The following is a 20,559-nucleotide window of genomic DNA, read 5'->3' on the forward strand; positions in this document are numbered from 1 at the left end:
GACCAACTACAAAGATTGAGAAGTTACAGAAACATAAGGGATCAGTGACTCAACTTTTACTTATGTATTGAGAGTGAATATTAACTTCATACTAAACAAATGAAAATGTGGGCTAGAAAATCTGGATAATACTACTACGAAATACCATCAGAAACTTCAAAATTCAGACAAAATTCGTATTTTTATTGAAGAGGGCAATTGAACAGAGTGTATCATCACCATCACTACTGTTATTATTAGCCAGAATCCTGTACCAGTGTTAAAATCATGTTTAAGTGGTAATTACAAATATGAAACAGTTAAAGAGATTAATAAACCTAGGTAACTGATTCATGTTCACAAACACTACTCAGTCACAATTTTGACACTATTGCCACAATCATAGCTCCCTCCACAATCTACTTTAACAGGAATCAGAGCAAGGTTCAGTGACATTTCTGTCAGGTTTGGAGGGGGGGACATGGAAGAAGAAGTTACTTAGTATTAGCTAAGTAGCCGATACAAGATTCTGGGTGTCATCGTCGTCATCATCATCATCATCATCACCATCATCAATTTATGTAGCACCATCAGTGCACACAGCATTTTAGGTTCTAAAAAAACAACATGATACAGAAGGAAAATGAGATGTCAATGGGCAAAGGGATTACGTTCCGTAGATGCTGATTGCTAAGGACACATAACTGGTAGCTGGAATATGGAAGAAGGGCCTTTCATCATCATTTGGAGGGAGGATCTAGGCTTGATGGAACTTTGTCTGCCTGTTCTTCTCTCCCTCTAGAGGCCACAGCAATGGCTTTCTTCAGCTGCTGGACCAAGGCATAATGGAGCTGTTCCTGTTTCTTTTTATCTCCCTCTAGTCTAATATACATCCAGGTTTTTTTTGGTCCATTGGAATGAAACTTTTTCTTTCTCTATTACAATTTTATGTTACATCAGATTAACCAACAATTAATTAATTATCATAATTTCATAATGATATTTAAAGATAAAGGTCCAAAACACATTGTAGAAATAATTCAGTTTGAGACCACTTTAACTGCTAGGGAATTCTAGGAATTGTGGTTTTGTGAAACAATTCCCAAGATTCCTTGGCAATGAGCCAGGGCAGTTAAAATGGTCTCAAACTGAATTATTTCTACAGTGTGTTTTGGACCAAAGGCTTAGAATCATCAGACGAAACTGTGTAATATGTGACTGTCTCCCACTGGCAAAGTCTGAAAAGCCAGGAAAGGTTCCAAGATCTTTTTTGTTGGCAGATATGCTGAATGTGAGAACTAGTTTAGATGCACATTATATGGGAGCTGCACTAAGCTACATGTTATGTTTGGACAACTGTAATAAAGTTATATTATTATTAAAATGAAGCATTTCATAAAATGAAAATAAAAGTATTATTTATATGTATTTTCTTCACCACTTCTTCAAGAAGTGTGATAAAGAGGCCCAGTGCCAAGGTTATATTGCTAATTACTGCTGCTACAACCCCAAACTACAGAAAGAATAAAAATTATATACTTAATTGCATGTCTCACATACCTTCTTGGAATGAATGGTTCTATGAACATGCTTGGCTATATTGTTTCTTTTCAACAGAGAATGCAAGTCTTGCTTTCAGGAACTAAGCAAATGGTACTATAACATTATAGGCAGGGTTTTGAACACACTACTATTAGCTGTTCCTGATCTGTCATTTTTCACAGGAGTGCTATGCAACCATTATTCTTCTTCTGCTGTGAACATAGCTGAGTTATTACTTAAAAGAGGGAAAATGTATCTGGGGATTTTTAAAATTTCCATCTTGAACTAAAGTTTAATTCATCACGAGCAAAAGTTAAAGATTATGTATAATTTATAAAATTATATGTAATTCTACTTTCTAGTTATCTATTGTATTTCATTTTACTTTGCTATCAAATTAAAGAAAACCCTCTGATTATTCTCAGTTAACAAGGAATCATATTAAAGTCTGATAGATGTTATCCCATATTGCCATTCTGGATGCATCTGCAGTGCTTTGTAGTTGTGGCACCCCTAGTACAGAATGTTCTCCTTCAGAGAGGTTCACCTGATCCCAGCACTGCTATCTTTTAGATGCTAGAGGTGAGGACATTTTAATTAATTGATTTTGGGTCTTATTTACTGCTTTTGTACTGTTTAATTTGACTTAATTTAACTTACAACATGATGCTAATAAGGCAAAAAAAAAAAACCTGTTAGCATAGTTGTGAATAGGGATGTGACAAACATTCCTTGAAGTTTGGTAAACATAGATTTTTGTTTTCTTGAACCTGTTAAATTTCTATTTACGAGCTGAGAAATTTGTCACCTTCTCAGGCCAGGTGTGGGAATCTTCAGATGGTTTATTTGCAAATGAACTAACAGGGCAGTAACGTCCATTGGAAATTTTATGTTCTGGATGGTTTTATTGCTCTAATACTAAGCTGAGTATTTAAGCAGCAGGGAGTGCAGTTGAGCCTGTCTCTCACATAAGTTTAGCTTTGTTGTTGTTGTGTGCCTTCAAGTCATTTCTGACTTATGACAACCTTAATGCAAACTTATCACAGGGTTTTCTTGACAAGATTTGTTCAGAGGGAATTTGCCTTTGCCTTCCTCTGAAGTTGAGACAGTGCCCAAGGTCACCCAGTGGATTTTGGTGGTCTAGCCTGCCTGGTGCTTTCTGGGGCCATCTTAGATCATAAGCTCCAGGAGCTAAAGAGATTGCAAGGTGTGTGTGTGTGTGTGTACCTTCAAGTAGCACAGCTTCCATGATTCAGATGTTGTTGTACTGTAGCTCCTGGCATTTCTCAACACTGGCTACACCAGCTAGGGGATGCTGGAACTTGTAGTGCAACAATACCTGGAAGGCCATATGTTACGACCAAGTAACACAGTGGTACAAAAGTTGCTTAAAATGAGTCCCCTTTGTCTTTAAAAACAATAGCTGTATAACTGAATGGGACATCTGTATTCTCCACTGAGTTCAGGGGGGAATACATGGATTTGGACTATGCCCAATACACCCACATATTATACTAATAATACTCTTGTAAGGTAGGCCTTAAATTGTGACTTTCATAAAGCCATAGTGTAAATTTAAGTTGTATCAAGAATGGGAACCCAGATCACTCCACCTAAATGCTAATCACTACACTGAACTGTATTTTCTGTGTGTGTTCACTGATCCAAAAAGGTTGGGCATCACAGTATGCACTGGGGTGGGGTGGGGGGAGAGAATTAAAGCATGAAAATGTGTGATGCTTGTGATAGGTGTTATCTTCATATAACTATAGACAGTAGTGTCTAATTTAATAAAACATGGATGTCTGGATTCTTGTTTGATTCTTTGAAGGTCTAGATTTAAATCTGTAAAACTGCAGTGTTTAAATAGCTTACTGAAAGAGCATTCTATTTTAGTTTTTAGCTGAATCTCTAGCAGCCTATTCATTGAGTCACTGATTTGCTGCACAGGTCAAATCACAAGGAGTTAAAAGGGTAACTTCCTAAACTTGGTGGTGTTTTATAATATTTTAAAAAGAAAAAGCTAGTTAGAATTTAGAGTGTATTATCAGCAAATAGCAACCCTCAAAGAATTCCTTAATTAAAATATATCCACCCTCCCGGTCTATTTCATTCAGTGGTAGTCATTTTGAATTTAAAACCTTAGAAAATAAAATAGTTCTGCTTCTGAAATAGCACATTTGCCACCCTATCATCTGGTTTTAAAATGGGAGTAGTTGTTCTCCTGAAAGTAGGAAGCTATCTTGATTTTTCTCAACCAAAACTTTGCTATTCCTACTTTTTATTTAAATAAAATTATTTAAGCTTTGAGAATTAAGAGAGAGCACATAATAAGTATTAATAATTAAGACATTTAATGTAACATATAATGGAGAACATAGCAATTATTGTATTATTGCTATAATAACAAGAATTTTTTTATTTTTCTACAAACTGGCCAAGGTTGAGCCCCACACACACACTGTATACTTTTACACAGTTTTATCTGAGCCCAAATCCTTCCTCCGTCACCAACCTCTATTCCATGACAGCCTGATTAATCCAGAATGGAGGGTGGCGGAATTCCCAGAAATGTTTGGAAAGACAAAGAAGCGGACTAATAATCATGGTAATCATAATCAAACTAATGAAGAAAGAACAGGAGGAGAAACATAGAGTACTATGGTGTTTTTAAACATAAAATACGAGCAATAAAACATATATAAGAGAAGCAACATCAAGTCTATAAGTGATAATGTCACTATATACCTCCTTGGCCATGTCTGTGTATTTTTGTTTTTCTTTAGGGTCTAGAACAGACCACCAGTCTGCCAGTATCTTGGTAGCGCCACGGTTGTCCAGACGGGGGTGTTCTTGCCGTACAAGGGAGCGGTGACGTTTGCAAAAGAGAAGGAATGCATTCATTGGCCTGCGAGCTCGTTGCTCTGAAGATTCTTCATCTTCTGTTTCGTCTGCATCGTGCTCAAGACCATCAGTGCTAAGAAGATGGACCTATTTACATATACAGAGAATGTCACTGACAAGTACTTCTTGTCACACCCACTAGCTAATCATTCCAAAATCTAAATTGAGATTCAGCATAAAACTTGCAAATACTCTGTATCTGGAGTGGTTTGTTTAGTAGAATCTTTGAGCACATCAATCATCACTTAAACTCAGAAACAACCAGGCACAGGAAAAATGACAGATTCTATTGAGAAAATGATCTACCAATATACAAGAATTAGTTAAACAAATCAGGCCACATCGAGTGCCCTACCCTGCAAAAGTCTCCTTCTGTCTTCCTCATTCTCATACATGTGAGCATATGCACACAAACTCAAATTAATGTCCTTCCATTAGTTGATATAAATTTACCTGTTTGGAATGGCTTTTGGGACATGGCTTTATGGATCTGTACTAATTTGTGTTTAAACTTGCCATACTCAAGTGGCTTTATTTCCTTTCCAGGATGTACACCTGTAGTTTGTTTATTTCAGTTTATTAGTGTTTGTAGCCTTGAGCAATGAAGGAAGGTATTAAATAAACAAGGTATTAAATAAACAGAAGGAATTTAAAAATAAAAAGCAATATAAATTATGTTAATTTCCACAAAATATAATTAACTTTTGAGGTTTGCTGCAGAGATGTATGGCATTGGCTACTAACTAATATGGCCTGAACAGGGTATCAAACAAATGCATAGAACAAAGATCTTACCTATAGTTCTACCTGTACCAAGATTGGCAAGTTCTCAGGTATGAGGATTACACGCCTTCCACAGGAAAGTCATCACCCCTATATATTTTTAAAAAAATGAAAAGGTACCCCTAGACTCTCTAGTGACCATGGAGAGTAGACATTCACCAGGTTTTGGGCTGCTCTGGCTATTTCAAACCAAGAAGTCATTTGCCACCTGGAAGTCAATTCCATTGTGTGTGTGTAGGGGGGGAGGGGAGTCCCTCCAGGTTTTCAATAGCTGTAGGATGGAAGAAAAGTCTGCAAAATTATCTATCATGGTCCTTTAAGAGTAGATGGGACTTATTCAATTGATTTTAGCCATTGGTAGTAGTGGGGCTACAGTTATTGTTCCTGAGGGTCTACATGCAGACTGTGAATCGCTGTTGCCTACCCTAGTATACCACTATGATAACTAGGGTCTTCCATGATGATAAGAAACATGCCTCTGAATACCAGCTTCTGCATAGCTAAATGGGAGCTTTCATGATCTGCTTGTGGATGTTTCAAACATCTGGCTGGCTAGTGCTAAAAAGAAGATGCTGGACTGCAAAGACACAGAGCATGAGCCACCTTATTTCATCCTTAAGGCACTATACAACTGTATAGATTAGAAAAACCTTTTGCATATGCCACTGCTTTGTTACCTAGGTTTTAGAAAAGCCTTTTGTAATTCATGGACTTGATAGCCACAAGTGCTTTGGAAAGGCTTGTAGAGCACACAATTTTCTAGAAGATATCATACTTTTTGATGTGATACCTCTACCTTAATATCTTCTTCTTCCTCGTCTTCCTCCTCCTCTTCAGAAAAGTCAATAATCTTCTTTGCAAGTAGCGGATGCCACTGAAGACACTTTCTCTTTGGTCGCTTTCCAGTCCCCTCTCCGTCTGTTGAATGGTCTTTATTCCTACTGCTGCCTTTCATTACTGTGACCTGGGGGGGGGGGGGGGGGGACAGAGAATTACTAAACATTTAAAACTGCTTGTATTAAAAACACATATATTTCTGACCAATTTCCCAAGTAATATCTGTAAGTGATGCTTTTAATCTGTATCCTCAATAGACAGTAGCATAGCAATAACATTTCTATTTCTATACCACTTAATAGTGATCTCAGCACTCTTTAAGCGGTTTACAATCTGTAAAGTAACTATCCCCAATAAGCTGGGTTCCCATTTTACCAACCTACGAAAGGATGGAAGGCTGAGTCAACCTAGGATCCCTCGGATCAATCTCACAACATTGTGGCTGCAATACAGTACTGGCATTTAACCACTGTGCCACCAGGGCTCCATTTTCAGTATGCCACAAAAAAGATACTGAAAGATGAAATTCTACTATGATGTATGAATAGATAAATCCTGCAGGCCACAGTATGCTTCTATGTTAGTAGATATATATAAGGTAGATAGTATAGCAACCCCCCGTCTTGTGCCCTCCTAAGCTCTCCATTTTTAAAAATGTTTTGTTCACAGGCAACTTTTTTTTACTCCAAACTGCCCTGAACCTCTACGCTTCATTATGACCTCTAACCATTTCTCCCCCATCATCTAAAAACCCACCAAATGCAACTGGAAATTAAGTCACATTACTTCCAATTGTGGAAGGAAGACCAGCGCCTCCTCTGGGGAGGCACAGGGGGGAAATATCCTCCACACCCTTTGCAGCTGCACTTCCTGGACTAGATGAAAGGTGTTTGCACTATAGTTTTATTCAAAGGAATATTCAAATTTCAGCCAGCTACAAAGGAAATGAAAGTTCTCTGAAAGATATATGTCAAACTTTACAATGTTACCTTTCAGTTATTTCTTGGAGAGCTAGACCAGAAACTCCCTTTTTTGTTGTTTTGCAAATAACACTGTCTTGTTATTTAAAGTGGAAATGGCTTTTGTCAGATAATGGCATGTGATAGTTTGGTTTGGATTCATACATTAAGAAGTATAGCAAATGCCACTTTATGCAACACAGGAATTGGGACACTCATTCTCAGTAAAAATCTAACACTTTAATATTGCATGTAAACAACAAAATAAATATTTTAATATTTGGCATTTCTAATTTATTTATACTGTTTCACAGATGACACCTGTGCACAGCTGATTGTTATTTTTGTTACTTTTTTGGCTGTTGTAATTCATCCCTGTGGAGCAAAGAGCCTCAGTACCTACTGACCTTGTTAATGGCATTAGGGAAATCACAGTCCATGTCCCCTCAGGACCTTTGGCATTAGATATCAACATATGATTTAAGACATGAACAACTGATTAAGTATTCCTGCAAAAACTTTCAGCAAAGATACATAACAGAGCTCGTTCAGAAAAAACGGGTCACGAAGTAATGTGTATGTGCCTTCTAGTCACCTGTCAACTTATGGTTATTCCATTAACTTCATAGGGTTTCCTTAGGCAAGGAATGCTCAGAGGTGGTTTTGCCAGTTCCTTAGCACCATGAATTTGGGAAGTTGGTGCTTTCATAAATGAGTATTAGAAAACTCATTTTTAAACTCTCAGATAGAAACAAGGAAAACACTTTCTCGCTTCTGTTGCCTAGGAACTGTCTCCACCTTGTACTACCACCTTTATTTTTGTATCATTTAATTGCCTATGCAATTTTAATTGAAAGCCTTTTGACATATTAACATTATATTACCATAAAACTATTAATTATCTGTAGCACATACTGTGTCTTTTAAAACTGTCTGTTTAGCCTATAAGCCGGATTTGTGTGTATGCAAGTGCATGCATTCATGCCTTTCTCAAAAATAAGAAAAAAAAGCACACCTGATTAGTAAAATGGTAAGTCTAACAGTAATATAATTTTTCAGTTTGTCAGTGTTAACACAGTTAACACTGGCTAACCTCTGGGTACTTCTTTGAATACTCTGGTTTTCTATCAAATTCAAAATCATAAAAGTAGATTTGCACAAAGACTCTGCCTTCTGGAATGCCCTGAAAGTTCCCCTCCCACAATCTTTCAACACATTGGATCAGATTTTGAGGGGGCAACAGGGAGTAGAGGAATGTCCCCTTCCTATTCTGCTAACTGAAGCTGTTAAGAGGACAAAACAATTAGATTTATCAAAGGCCTATCTTGTTTATGCTTGGGCTCATACAGTGACCAGCCAGTTGCTTCTAGATACCACAAGAAGGGCAACGGCATTCCTCCGCTTGTGTTTTCCAGCAGCTGTGTACAGAGGCTGGATAGAGGTAATACAAAACCTCTATGGACGTTATCAGACAAGGGAAATTGGAAGTATAATCCAATGGCAATCTGAACGCAATCATGGGGTTTAACGTTATTGTGTGATAGACTACCACATGCAATTTTGGGCAATGGGAAGTCAGTCCGAGCGCAATCATGGGGTTTCACATTATTGCGTGAGAGGTGATCACACGCAAATTCGGACAATGGCATGCTAATTTCGGGCAATGGGAAGCCAGTTTGAACGCAATTCGCATTAATGTAAATTCGCTGAACTAGCGAATTCACGTAAATGCGTTCTGGCCCCACTTTCTTTTCATTCAAAATTAAGAGAAATTCCTCACGTGTGATAAACTCCTATGACTACTAGTAACTGAAAACTTTGTCTTCCATTAATTTGTCCCATTCCCCTTAAGTCTGGATACAGTGGTGGCCATCACTACATCTTCAGGTAGCAGATTTTAGTTATGTATGTATTGTATGAAAAAGAAGTCCCTTTTACTTGTCTCAAATCTCCTACCACACAAGCATCAGAGAATTAAAACATTCCATATACCGTAGCTTATTTGCAATTTATCATCCTTGTATTTTGCTGTCATCCAATGCGCCAGCTGCACTCCTACCAAGTTTTCAGTGTCTAGAGCATTTAAAGTACTCCTTACTGTTGGTCTTGATGTTATTAGCAATAGATCCTCAAAATCTCCCTTTGCCTCATGTATTTTCCGCTTACAGTTCATTGTGCAATTTGTGCTCCTTTTTGTTTTTCTCATTTGGGCATGACTTCCAGTTCCGGAAAGTCTGTCCTAATATTTTTCCAGTCAATGCTTGTTAACAAGACTGTACTACTTTTCTTGGCCTTCAGTACAATCTCCACTTGAGCCTCCATTATTGTACTTTTGTGAAACACCAAAAGATTTTCAAAAATATTTGAACCTTCCTTTACATATGTTTTTTACAACCTCTCTCATTTTAGAGAGGCCTCCTCTTTGCAGTCAATCATGTTGGTGTTTGAGTCACATTTCCATACACTTACAAACAAAAATTTACAGCAATTAAGTCACTATGTCCAGTTGGTTAAACAGTGCTCATATTTTGCACTAAGTTCTGGCCAGCAGCACTTTCGAGTAAGTCCAGGATAAGTTTGCTTTAAGGTCACTTTCAGTGAGAAACTACTTGAAGGCACATCACTACTAGTCAGTTCAGTGATTAGCTGTTCAATTATGAAGTTACAGAGAGTACTAAAATGTGCAACTTTGTTGTACTGAGATTATGCATGTAATCAATCTATGTACAGATAGTTGATGTTACCCTTTAGCTACAATGCTTCCTTCTTTGGATGCCTCTTTGGCTTTGCTTTTCAACTCAAGAATAGCAAGACTGTCAACATTTTGGTCAGGAGAACATCACATTTATTCTTATCTGTCCTGAATCTCCAATCATTCAGCCTTCATATTTAGAGAGAGGAATAGACTGACTATATTTTAGTAAGACAAAAAAGGGACAATGCGATGGTAAAAACATGATAGGGTTATGTAATATTCCATATTCATGAAAAAAGGAGAATAGTAACAGAAATTTTATTATGTGAACTTACTGAGCTAATTTTTCTTCAGTGACAGAACAGATACAAAAATTTAGGTAGATATAGAGCAGAACTGTATTTCACCACAACTATACCATAAATAGTCCTCCAATGAAGTAATCTTACACAGCAAATTTCAGTCTTTCAACAGTTTCTCACATTCCATGACACATTTTTTTTTTGACAACCACAGGAATCTTCAAACCATTTTTGCAATGTAACATGACATTTTTTTTAATGAAAATGGGACTAAATTGACATTTATACTAAAATGATGGGACAGTCTGAAGTTATGAAAAAATGGTACTGACCAGTTTAAACAGTACATATGGCCAGCCTAGGGAGGAAGAATAAATTCTCCTTGTTCACTTTCTCTACATCATGCTTAATTTTATACCCTTGATTACGTCTTCACTTCCTCTAATTTTCTCCATACTACAGTGTCACAAGCATTGCAACCTTTCCTCATTCATAGGTTGCTTCAGCTGATTGACAATTTTGGTTTCTCCTTTTTTGAACCAGAACCAGTTCCAGTTCTGAAGTATTTTCCTTCAAGCCTGCAGTGACCACTGTATTCCAAGGGTTCTCATACTACAGATGTGTTTAACTGCATTACGATATTGGCAGTGTTTCTTTAATTATCTTTTCTAATTATGATTAACATGGAATTCCCCCCCCCCTTCCCCTTAGTACTTTGTCAACATTGCCGTTAAAACCACTCACAACAACCTCATGTTCTCTTTCTTGGCCAGTCAGGTCCTATCAGTGTATATGTTAAATTTATTATTATTATTTTATTCTGCTGTCTATCACTTTACACTTCTGCTGTACAGGTATCTGACTTCTCGTTTTAATGTTTTTCACTCTCCCCTGGATTGGTGCAATCCTCTTGGGGCACTTTGTAATCCATTTTTGTTCTAAACATTGTAAGTAATTTGGTAGAATTGGCAAATTTGGCTACTGCTAACCCCAAATATTTATGAACAGATTAAAAGGCACCCATCTCACTTTGGAGAAGTCCGCTATTTACATCCCTCTGTTTAGAGTACAGTATTGCTTATTCTTATTCCTGTTCTTTAAACAGATCCAGTCATTACAGAACTTCTCATCGTATGAATCAATGCCTTCTGTATTTACTTTTTTGTGTCTCAGTGGCTCTTAATCAGCAGCTATGACTTCAGGGAACTATGGCCCTATACAGACCGCCAAAATAAAGCCGCTTCGGGTCACTTTGGAAGTATGCTCTTTAAATGATGCATGCGTCCTAAGAGTCCAAAAGCTGCGCCAAAGCCACGCTCCATTCCTTAGGACGGTATTGTGGCTTTGGCACGACTTCCGGACTCTTTGGACGCAAGCAACATTTAAACAGCATACCTCCAAAGTGTCCCGAAGCAGCTTTATTTTGGCCTGTCTGTATGGGGCCTAACTTACTCCCTGAGAGCTGAGAGCAAATTGCAGGTAAGTCATATGTATAACAGCTAGTGTAATAAACTGGATAGCTCACACACTAGTACCTTTCTACCTGCATATTTTTTTTAAAAAAAAACTATGGTTCCATTTGTTTACCAGAAAAACTAAGACCTTGCCTACATGGGTGTTTTACCCTTAATTTCCCACTGGCTCACTGCATCCTGCTTACAGGATGCAGGGCCAAAACCCTAAATCGGGTCCAGACTGTCTTCATGGCACCCACACCTGATCTAAGGCTTTCTTAACCATATTTCAAAAATGCACCTTTTGCTGTGAGTTTTTGAAGGTTTTCAATAATTACAGGTGGCTGCCTTTTCATTTGTGGTCCTTTTTCATTGCCTAGTGCTGCTACTGTGGACACAAGTCACTCGGAGACAAGAATGAGGTGCCTAGCATTGATAGTATGGCTGGGTACATCATTCCTACCTCAGCAGAACTGCCATGTGACTATGTGGGAAAGTAGCCACCCATGGTCACTGGGGAAGAGAGCCCAAGATAAAGAGTGAATTCAGGGGAATTCTAGGGCCAGAATGCACCAGGGGCAAGTATAGACAAGCCTAAGACATCTAACCACAGAAGCTTGGGAAGGGAACTGTACTCTGTTGCTAAACGTGCATGGATGTTAAATGTTTGCTTCACTTTCTTTCACTTGATGTTTTGCACTGGGGCTGCAATGAGTCATCACTGGGACAAAACAAGGAACTTGCATTAGTCCAAAATTATAATAGCCAATAAAATTGGTTCAGTAACTGAAAGGAAATTGTTTTAGGGGCTCTGGTTCGGATCTAAATATTTGGGGGTTAATTAACTGAAGGCAAACTAATGTGAAGGCTTTGATGTCTGGAGCCCATTCTTACTCAGATACTGTTCCATTGGTGTAATTTCCAACATCTGATATGAATACTACTATTGAAGATGGAAACACCCATTAGTTATGACAACTAAAGAAAGGGTCAAGGAGGTAGGAACTTTGTATGGGAGAACAGATGGAAATGTGTAGCAGGAGTGGTTTAAGGAGTGAGACTAATCACACCCACATTTTTTGGAGGAACAGTTTCCCCAGTAGGTACACTATAATAAGAATATGCTGACTAAGACTAACTTTGTAGAACATCTCTGTATCCTTATTACAGTTGCCATGTGAAAACAGATAGGAGATGAGATGCAACAGAGATATTTGATGACTGCCCTCCAAGTGAACCACCCTTCACAATGTGGAGACCTTCCATACAGATCCAACACAATCTGTTCAGTGACAGATTGTCATACATTATGGCCAGATGAGAGTACAGCTAAAGAACCTAACCTCATCTTCTAGAAAGTCTGTCAGTGTCAAGATGTGTGCTTCTATTCTTGGATTTGTTCCATACAGCACAAGTTTACAATCAGATCCCTAGATATTTTTTTTCTTTTCTCATATGTTGTGGAATGAAAAGATGTGCACGACTGGAAAGAGTTGAAAGAACAGTAAGATACTAAGGACATTTTTGGGGACAAGGCAGGTACCCAGAATACAGATGAAAAGGAAATATCAAAAATCAAATATAGAATACTATGATCACAGCACAGCCAGATTACTTCGCTATGGACTGGATATTTATCACTTGACAAATAGCTTAGCCCCCATGTTTTATTTATGTTTATACTCACACTTCTGTTGTCAATATAGCAGTTGTTATAAAATATCCAACTATTCTGAAGGAATATTGAATGGTTTGAAGAGAAATGTTTAAGAACTAGAGTGCAATTTGTGTGTGTGCATGCACACACACAAGCAGGCACACATTCTGAACTTGTTACTATTTTGCAACCAACTAGAACTGGCACCATTCTGTTACCCACAGCTTTAATAGGATTAAGACAATCTTCAAGGAATATAAGTAATCCCCCAGCATGATTCTAAGCACTCTATTGTACTTGAGAATTTTCCAGAATGACATGGTGCTTAAAACCAAGTGGAAATGGAAATTTAATAGTACTCCTCAAATCCAAAAGGAAGATATTTACAATGACATCGTCTTTATTTGATACTCTCTGCCTTATGAATGACTGTTTATGTTTGTCTCCAGGTTGATTGAATGTGAATTACCCAATTATCCAATTAACTGAGTAAAATATTTTACTCCACTTCATTGAATGGGCAAAATATGCAGATTATATTTTCTGAAATTTATTTAGTTCATTAGTTTTATAAAAATGTGATTTATGTTGCCCTTACAGTTCAGTATCTAGAGTGTTTTAATAAGGCAGTTCAATCAAAAGGAGGTAAATGCCTGCAATATGAACTTAAGCTCTATTCAATATAGAATTATATCCATTTTTCTCACTACGGTTATGACAGAATGGAGGGGAAAGGATTTCACTAATGTACAAACTTTAATTCAGGAGAGAGATAGGTTAAATGATGTGTTATGATGGCAAACTAGAATTTATTCATAGGTATTAATATGAGTAATCTATTTCCCTTTTTAACTTCTTGATTTTTTACTGTTCCCTACCATACACTGTCAGTAATAAATAAGCAGGTTTCTCAGTTGTAAGCAAGCATAAATTATCATACTTTGACTATAACGTCTGTTCACATATATTTTGTCAGAATCATTCCCCTTCTTCATTTCCAGATTACTTGCTACCCATCCTAAACCCTCTATAATGCCTTCCTAAAACCATCCAAATCCTTGGGGGTTTTTTTGTTTGTTTGTTTTTTTACTTTTTATGTAATGGTGTTTTTTTTTTACTTTTTCAGTTATGCCTTTTAATCTTTACCACATCTTACTTTCTGTTGTTGTTTCCTGTTACTTCTCTGTCCACAGCTTCCATGTGTGAGCAACTGTGCTTCAACTAAATTATTCTATGTGAAGGCTTTCACAGCAGAATCCAGATTTTTTTTGTTGGGTTTTTGGGCTATGTGGCTGTGTTCTGGAAGAGTTTATTACTGATGCTGGTAAAACATCAGGAATAAACACTTCCAGAACACAGCAACATAGCCCGAAAACCCCACAAAAACTATAAAATCTGCTTAATAATTGTTACTAAGTACAAGAAGAAAGAATGACTGACTTATTCAGTGAGCTTCATGCAAGTGAGAAACTGAACTCAAGTCTTGAGCCAAACTAGAACTGCAGAAATAATCCAGGTTGACACCACATTAGCTTCCATGGCTCAATGCTGGGATTCTGGGATTTTTAGTTCTGTGAGACATTTAGCCTTCTCTGTCAGTGAGTGCTAGTGCTACAACGAACTACAAATCCCAAAATCCCATATCATTGAGCCATGGCAGTTAAAGAGATGTCAACCTGGATTATTTCTGCAGCCTACTGGTAAGCCTCTAAACATTGTAGCACACATGACACAACATGGGATTTACACCTGAATAGAACCTTATGCAATCTATTATGCCTTTATTGAGTATATGTGTTATCAGCCAAAGTACATGACATCCAAAAAAACCTGTTATGTTTAAATTTTGCCTCTCCTCCAGGGGAGGGTAAGACAGTGAACTCTCCCCCTCCAATTTATGCTCATAACAGTATAAATCAGGCTGATAGAGTCATGTCATCCAGAAAGTTTTAAGTCTGAGTGGGAACTAAACACTTTATTTTCATTCTCTCATTCTAGTATCTAAATATGACATCTTATTGACTCTCTGAATTTGTTTTTGTTATTTTAATTTTGCCACAAGAACAGGGATGAGGAGGGATGTGTTGCTTCTCAGATGACAGTGGGCTACAACTCCTTCATCCCTCAATATTGGCTTTACTGGTTTAGATAGGTATGAGGTACATTTCAGCAACATCTGGATGGGTTCACTTTCCCAACTCTTAATCCAGGGACACTAGGATAAAATTCACAGTGGGCAAACTCACTGTCTTTTCCCCAGCTTCTCTCCCTCCACCTCCAAGCCATCAAGAATCCTACTATGTCACAAGACTGCATCATTTTATGGGACTACAGAGGCAGGGGAAGGGAAGAACAGCACCTCTGCCTCAAGACAGGATGAAGCTAAGTCATGGCTTCCAAAGCTGCAGGAAAAGATGACTGCCAGCTTCTAGGCAAAGTGTTTGTCCAACTCAATTTCCTCCCATTGAGTCTACAGGCAGGGAAAGGGAGACTTAGGTCCAAAACACAATGCACAAATAATCCAGTTTGAGACAGCTTTAACTGCCCTGTTTGAGTGCTAAGGAATCCTGGGAGTTACAGTTTATTGTGGCACCAGAGCTCTCTGAAAGAGAAGGCTAAATGTCTCACAAAACTACAGTTCCAGAATTCCCTAACATTGAGCCAGGGCAGTTAAAGCGGTCTCAAACTGTATTATTTCTGCAGTGTGTTTTGGACCTTAGTCTTGGGTCTTAGGAAGCAGCACTGATGTGCTCTTGTTATATAGAATCTGAATTAACCAGATGGATTTTGCTAAGAATATGAAACAATGTCAGCTCTATGCAATCTATCACTTGACTTTAAAAAAGGCATGTATATAAGAAAATATAAATTACTCTAATACATGCAAATGACAAAAGAAGAAAAACTTGCACAGTAATAGCAGAATTCCTATACTTGCTCCAACTCATAAGTCTGAAAGGACTTGATCAGATTTATCAGCCATTTTGATATGCTGACTGAGAGGAAATTAGAAGCAACATATTCCCCCTGGAATCTTTTTAAAGATCAAGGAACTGTCAAGGGCATACATAATAAGTAATATACAAAAGGATGAAAAGAAAAACTTTACTAACATACAAAAGTATGGATAATATTCTCTAAACTAAACTAAACAAACATTGTTTATTAAATGTTTAAGATTCCTGCATTACTTATATCAGAAGTATGTAAGTCATATTTTGCAAAACTAGGGTTTTTTGTTGTTGTTGCTTTTGTTTCATACTCTTCTTACACTGGAAGATATCAATAAAACGAGGCAGATATTATAATAAACTAAGCACTGTGAAACATCACCAGAGGATTAGTCTAGGACAGACACTCTCTAAAGTTGTCAAAAGAGAGTTCCAGGGTGAAATGTGACAGAATTCTTTAAAAATATACAGATTATACTTGACACTTGAAATTATACCAGTGACTATCAAGCAGATGAATTATGTACTTCTGCACTTATCTGCTGACACAAGCACAAAACAATTCCATAAAAATAAATACAGAGTTTATCCATTAGTGACAACAGTATGCAGACTGAACCACTAACACTGGATTTTATCCAGCACCACAAGTAGACTTCCTTTTGCTATATTGCCCAGTTCATCTCCATGTGGTCCCCAATGTGTTCCATAGGACCACCATTCTTCAAGAGGACTACCAGGTGGCACTCTGCTGAGAAGTGACCTAGAACCTGGTTACAATGAGGAAGGGACTGATTGGAGGCAAAAGTAGTAAGGGATGGTGTGACCAATGCAGTGATACTGTACTTAAGTATCTTCCAAAAAGACTGGGAGAAATAATGTGCTAGTAGCAAAATGCAAGATCTCTGAGCTGTCCATCTTTTGGATTGATGATTTGACATGTGGTTTCCCTTGCTGTTTTGATTAGTGGGGAAAAGAGATATTTAAACTTTAGATAGCTTAGAATTTTAATTGGGTTCTTGGCTCTTGGATAACTGGGTTATAGAATTTTAACCTATGAAATATGAAAGGAAAAAAGCTCATTTACTTGGCACTAATTACTGGTCAGATAGTGAATCAATTCTGTACTATTTCACAGCAGAGAGCTAGTAATGAGCATTTCTAACTTTCACAGAATTAGTGGTCTAATGGGGAACATGCTGTGAGCAAATGGAATACAATTTGCTAGCAGAGATTTACTATAAATTGTACTGCCACAAGTAACTAACAGCTGAGCAAAACTCTCCCTTGATTTTCCCCCCCTCCTCCAAGTCTTGTTTCTCATTTCCACAGACAGGGTATTATTGCTTTCACTCCTCTTAACAAATGAAAGTCAAAAAGGGTGATTTGTTCACTTGATATTCCAATGGACCTTTCATAAAGGATGAAACATCTCAGTAGGTGATCAAATAATCCCAATCTTAGGAGCTGCTACCGAATTCTCTATGCGCTATTTTCATGAACTGCATTTAATTTTCATTCCAACTTAACAGCTCAGAATAGCATAATGGGATTTCCAGATAAATTCCACTCCAGATAGTTACCAAGGCCACAAGTATATGCCACCAATTTTTATTTATTTATTTTTGTCTTCTAAGTAACATGCTCATAAGAAAACTCTTAATTATTTAAGAATTGCCACAGAGTATTGATCAAGAGGTGCTCATTTCTGGAATATGCCCACTAAGGGTGACATGGACCCTGAAAAGCTGTGAGGCCAAAAAAGAAAGACAGACATTTGAAATAAAATCCACAAAGTTAATGCAAAGGAAGTTTGTAATAAATTTCACTGTTGTACTGAAAGAAAACTCAAATATTGCTTAATGTCACCCAATGTTTAGGTTTGTTTGTAAGTAGTTTCTAATGTGCTTTTAATTACAGCATATTTTACATTCTTGTTAAAGATACAGAATTAGATCCATTCATGCTTTGGAGGATTTATTTTACCCATGACAAAGAGACAGCCAGACTATCCATTCTGTTAATTTATTCTTATATGGGTATTGTAAGGCTAACTTGATAAAAGAGGTAATTAAAAACAGAAACTAGGCTTTGAGCTACAATCTTATACATGCACACATTAAGAGTAACTCCTACTGAACTCCACAGGACTTACTCTTCAGGAGATAAATAGGAATGTACTATTTGGCCTGAAAGAAATTAATTCAGTGTGCTGGACATGTCAGTACACCTCATTATTGTCAGCATACCCTGCACCCATCCTGCTGGATATAGGGTTTCATAATTATTATCTAGCATCAGGTATATTTTGAGAGGTCATGATGACCTGTGAAGACTAGGAAGTTACACATGTAAGGAGTCGTGCTAAGAACATGTGGGAGAACTAGATAGGACTAAAACAAACACTAAATGGGTATGCTGGTCACTCCCCCCGACTCTTTGCATTTCCTTTTGCAATGGAGACAAAGGAAGTCCTATCACAAAAATACTCAAAGACCATAACTGCCACCTGACCTCATGCTGTGTCACTATTCACCCTTCCTGTCCAATTTTCCAATGATTGACTTCAAACTGAACCAATGTTTTATCACTCTGGAGTTAAAGGCACCAGCCGATCCAGCACCTTTTGTCAATTGCATTGGAAAATTACGAAAGCCGTTGTTACACCATGTGGTAACATCAAGCACTCCTTGAGGGGTATGAAATAGAATATAAAATAGAATAGGAAATAGAATATAAATACATTTCTTTCTGCTAGACATTTATGGTTCATAAGCCTGCACTGGTTTTGTATGTTTGTACACACTCTTTCACATTTCTAAGTAAAAACCCTTCTATTCAATGAAACTGAAGTCTCTCTGCTCTTACTTCTGGTATACACAGGTGAAAAGATCTCCAAAGTTACCCTCCTCTTGCAGGCCTTCTTTTGAGTTGTAATTTCAAGAAGACACTGCCACTGCTGGTGGGAACTCCCATACCCCCACCTTTTAGGGCAGTATTTCTCAAATAGTGGGGCGTGCCCCACAGGAGGGGTGCGAGGCTCTGTAAAGGGGGGCGAGAAGCTCCGTAAAGGGGGGCTCGTTTGACCTTGGCAAATACTATTTACAGTCGTGCGGGGGGCGCAAAATGTTTTCTTCTTCCTAGGGGGGCAAGATGGAAAATAATTGAGAAGCACTGTTTTAGGGTAACATTGTAACGAACAGTTTTCATGTAAGCAATGACTTCAAGCTTGAATCTGTGTAAAAATTGTGACACTTATATCAATCATGGTATATAGTACACAGGGAAATCAAGCCATCACATCTCCATTAAGAAAAACAAACAGAACTTAGGAGCACAGTCACTATCCAGGAAAAGTCCATTTCTCAGTGAAAAATATCAATTAGTATGACTGAACAAACATTTTAAAGTACAGTGGTGCCTCGGGTTACGAAATTAATTCGTTCCGCCGCGGCGTTCGTAACCCGATTTTTTTTGTAACCTGAAAAAGCCATAGGCGCTAGTGCTGGAAAGCCGCGTTTCGTGCGAAAAAGCGCCAAAAATTTTTTTCGTAAGCCGAAAAAAAAAAACGTAACCCGGAACAGTTTTTTCCTATGGGATTTTTTCGTATCCCGGAAATTTCGTAAGGCGGTGCTTTCGTATCCCGGGGTACCACTGTATAGGCATACCTCCGTTAACCAAGGTGCTGACCAATAAACACCTTTTAATGGTCTTTTTACACTCTTTCCCCCTTGTCCTCTGTCTAGTGAGAATCTTTTAAGTAGCATCTGCATTTGGGACGATGGTGAAAGAATGCTGCAGAAACACAGAATTTCAGTGCAAGTTTGCAGCAGCTGGGAAATTTTAAACTGGGAACGAATGTGATTCTGTTCTAGCAAACTGTAGTTCTTTGTTGCTGTCAGGCAAGATAAACAGCAGCTACCTCCACAATCCCATATTGAGCATACAGTACTTGAACAACAAAACAGAAAGAAAGGGAGAATACAGATTGGACTGCCTCACAAGCTGCCCCTAACATGTTAAAAAAAGCACAGATGTGTATGGGGTGGCTACTAAAATGGTAATCATAAGAAAAATATTATTTTTCTGGAAAAAAGAATCCATGAGTAAATTTTGGGGGAAACTTTCAATTGTTCTCTAGTATACTCAAAATGCTTTTGTTAACTTATGCAAGGTTTACCTAATCTGGTTGTTTCATTTCACATGTGCATATTGTATTGTTGGTTTTACAATTTATTTATTTAATAATAATTAATAATTTGTATTATTTATATACCGCTATTCCAAAGATCATAGCGGTGAACAGCAAGTAAGCTAATTTGCCCCCAACAGTCTGGGTTCTCATTTTAGTGACCTCAGAAGGATGCAAGCCTGAGTCGAGCTTGGGCCCTTTTGCTGGTCTTGAACTCGCAACCTTGTGGTTTTGAGTGAATGGCTGCAGTACAGGCATTTAACCACTGCGCCACCAGGGCTCCTTTTTATTGATGAAACATGTG

General features: G+C 37.8%; 1 protein-coding gene across 7 annotated transcripts in view; it reads right to left on the reverse strand.

Moving 5' to 3' along the window:
- LOC121917206 (HMG box transcription factor BBX-like) overlaps positions 1 to 20,559 on the reverse strand; it is a 184,931-nt gene that overhangs the window by 83,914 nt on the left and 80,458 nt on the right. For all 7 annotated transcript variants that reach the window (XM_042442958.1, XM_042442960.1, XM_042442957.1 and 4 more), the window contains 2 exons: positions 6,005 to 6,172; positions 4,270 to 4,512 (listed from right to left, as the gene is read on the reverse strand). In XM_042442958.1, the coding sequence (XP_042298892.1) occupies positions 4,270 to 4,512; positions 6,005 to 6,172 (411 nt within the window). The remainder of the gene's footprint in view (positions 1 to 4,269; positions 4,513 to 6,004; positions 6,173 to 20,559) is intronic.

Source organism: Sceloporus undulatus, unplaced genomic scaffold, assembly GCF_019175285.1.
Source record: "Sceloporus undulatus isolate JIND9_A2432 ecotype Alabama unplaced genomic scaffold, SceUnd_v1.1 scaffold_12, whole genome shotgun sequence".
NCBI lineage: Eukaryota > Metazoa > Chordata > Lepidosauria > Squamata > Phrynosomatidae > Sceloporus > Sceloporus undulatus.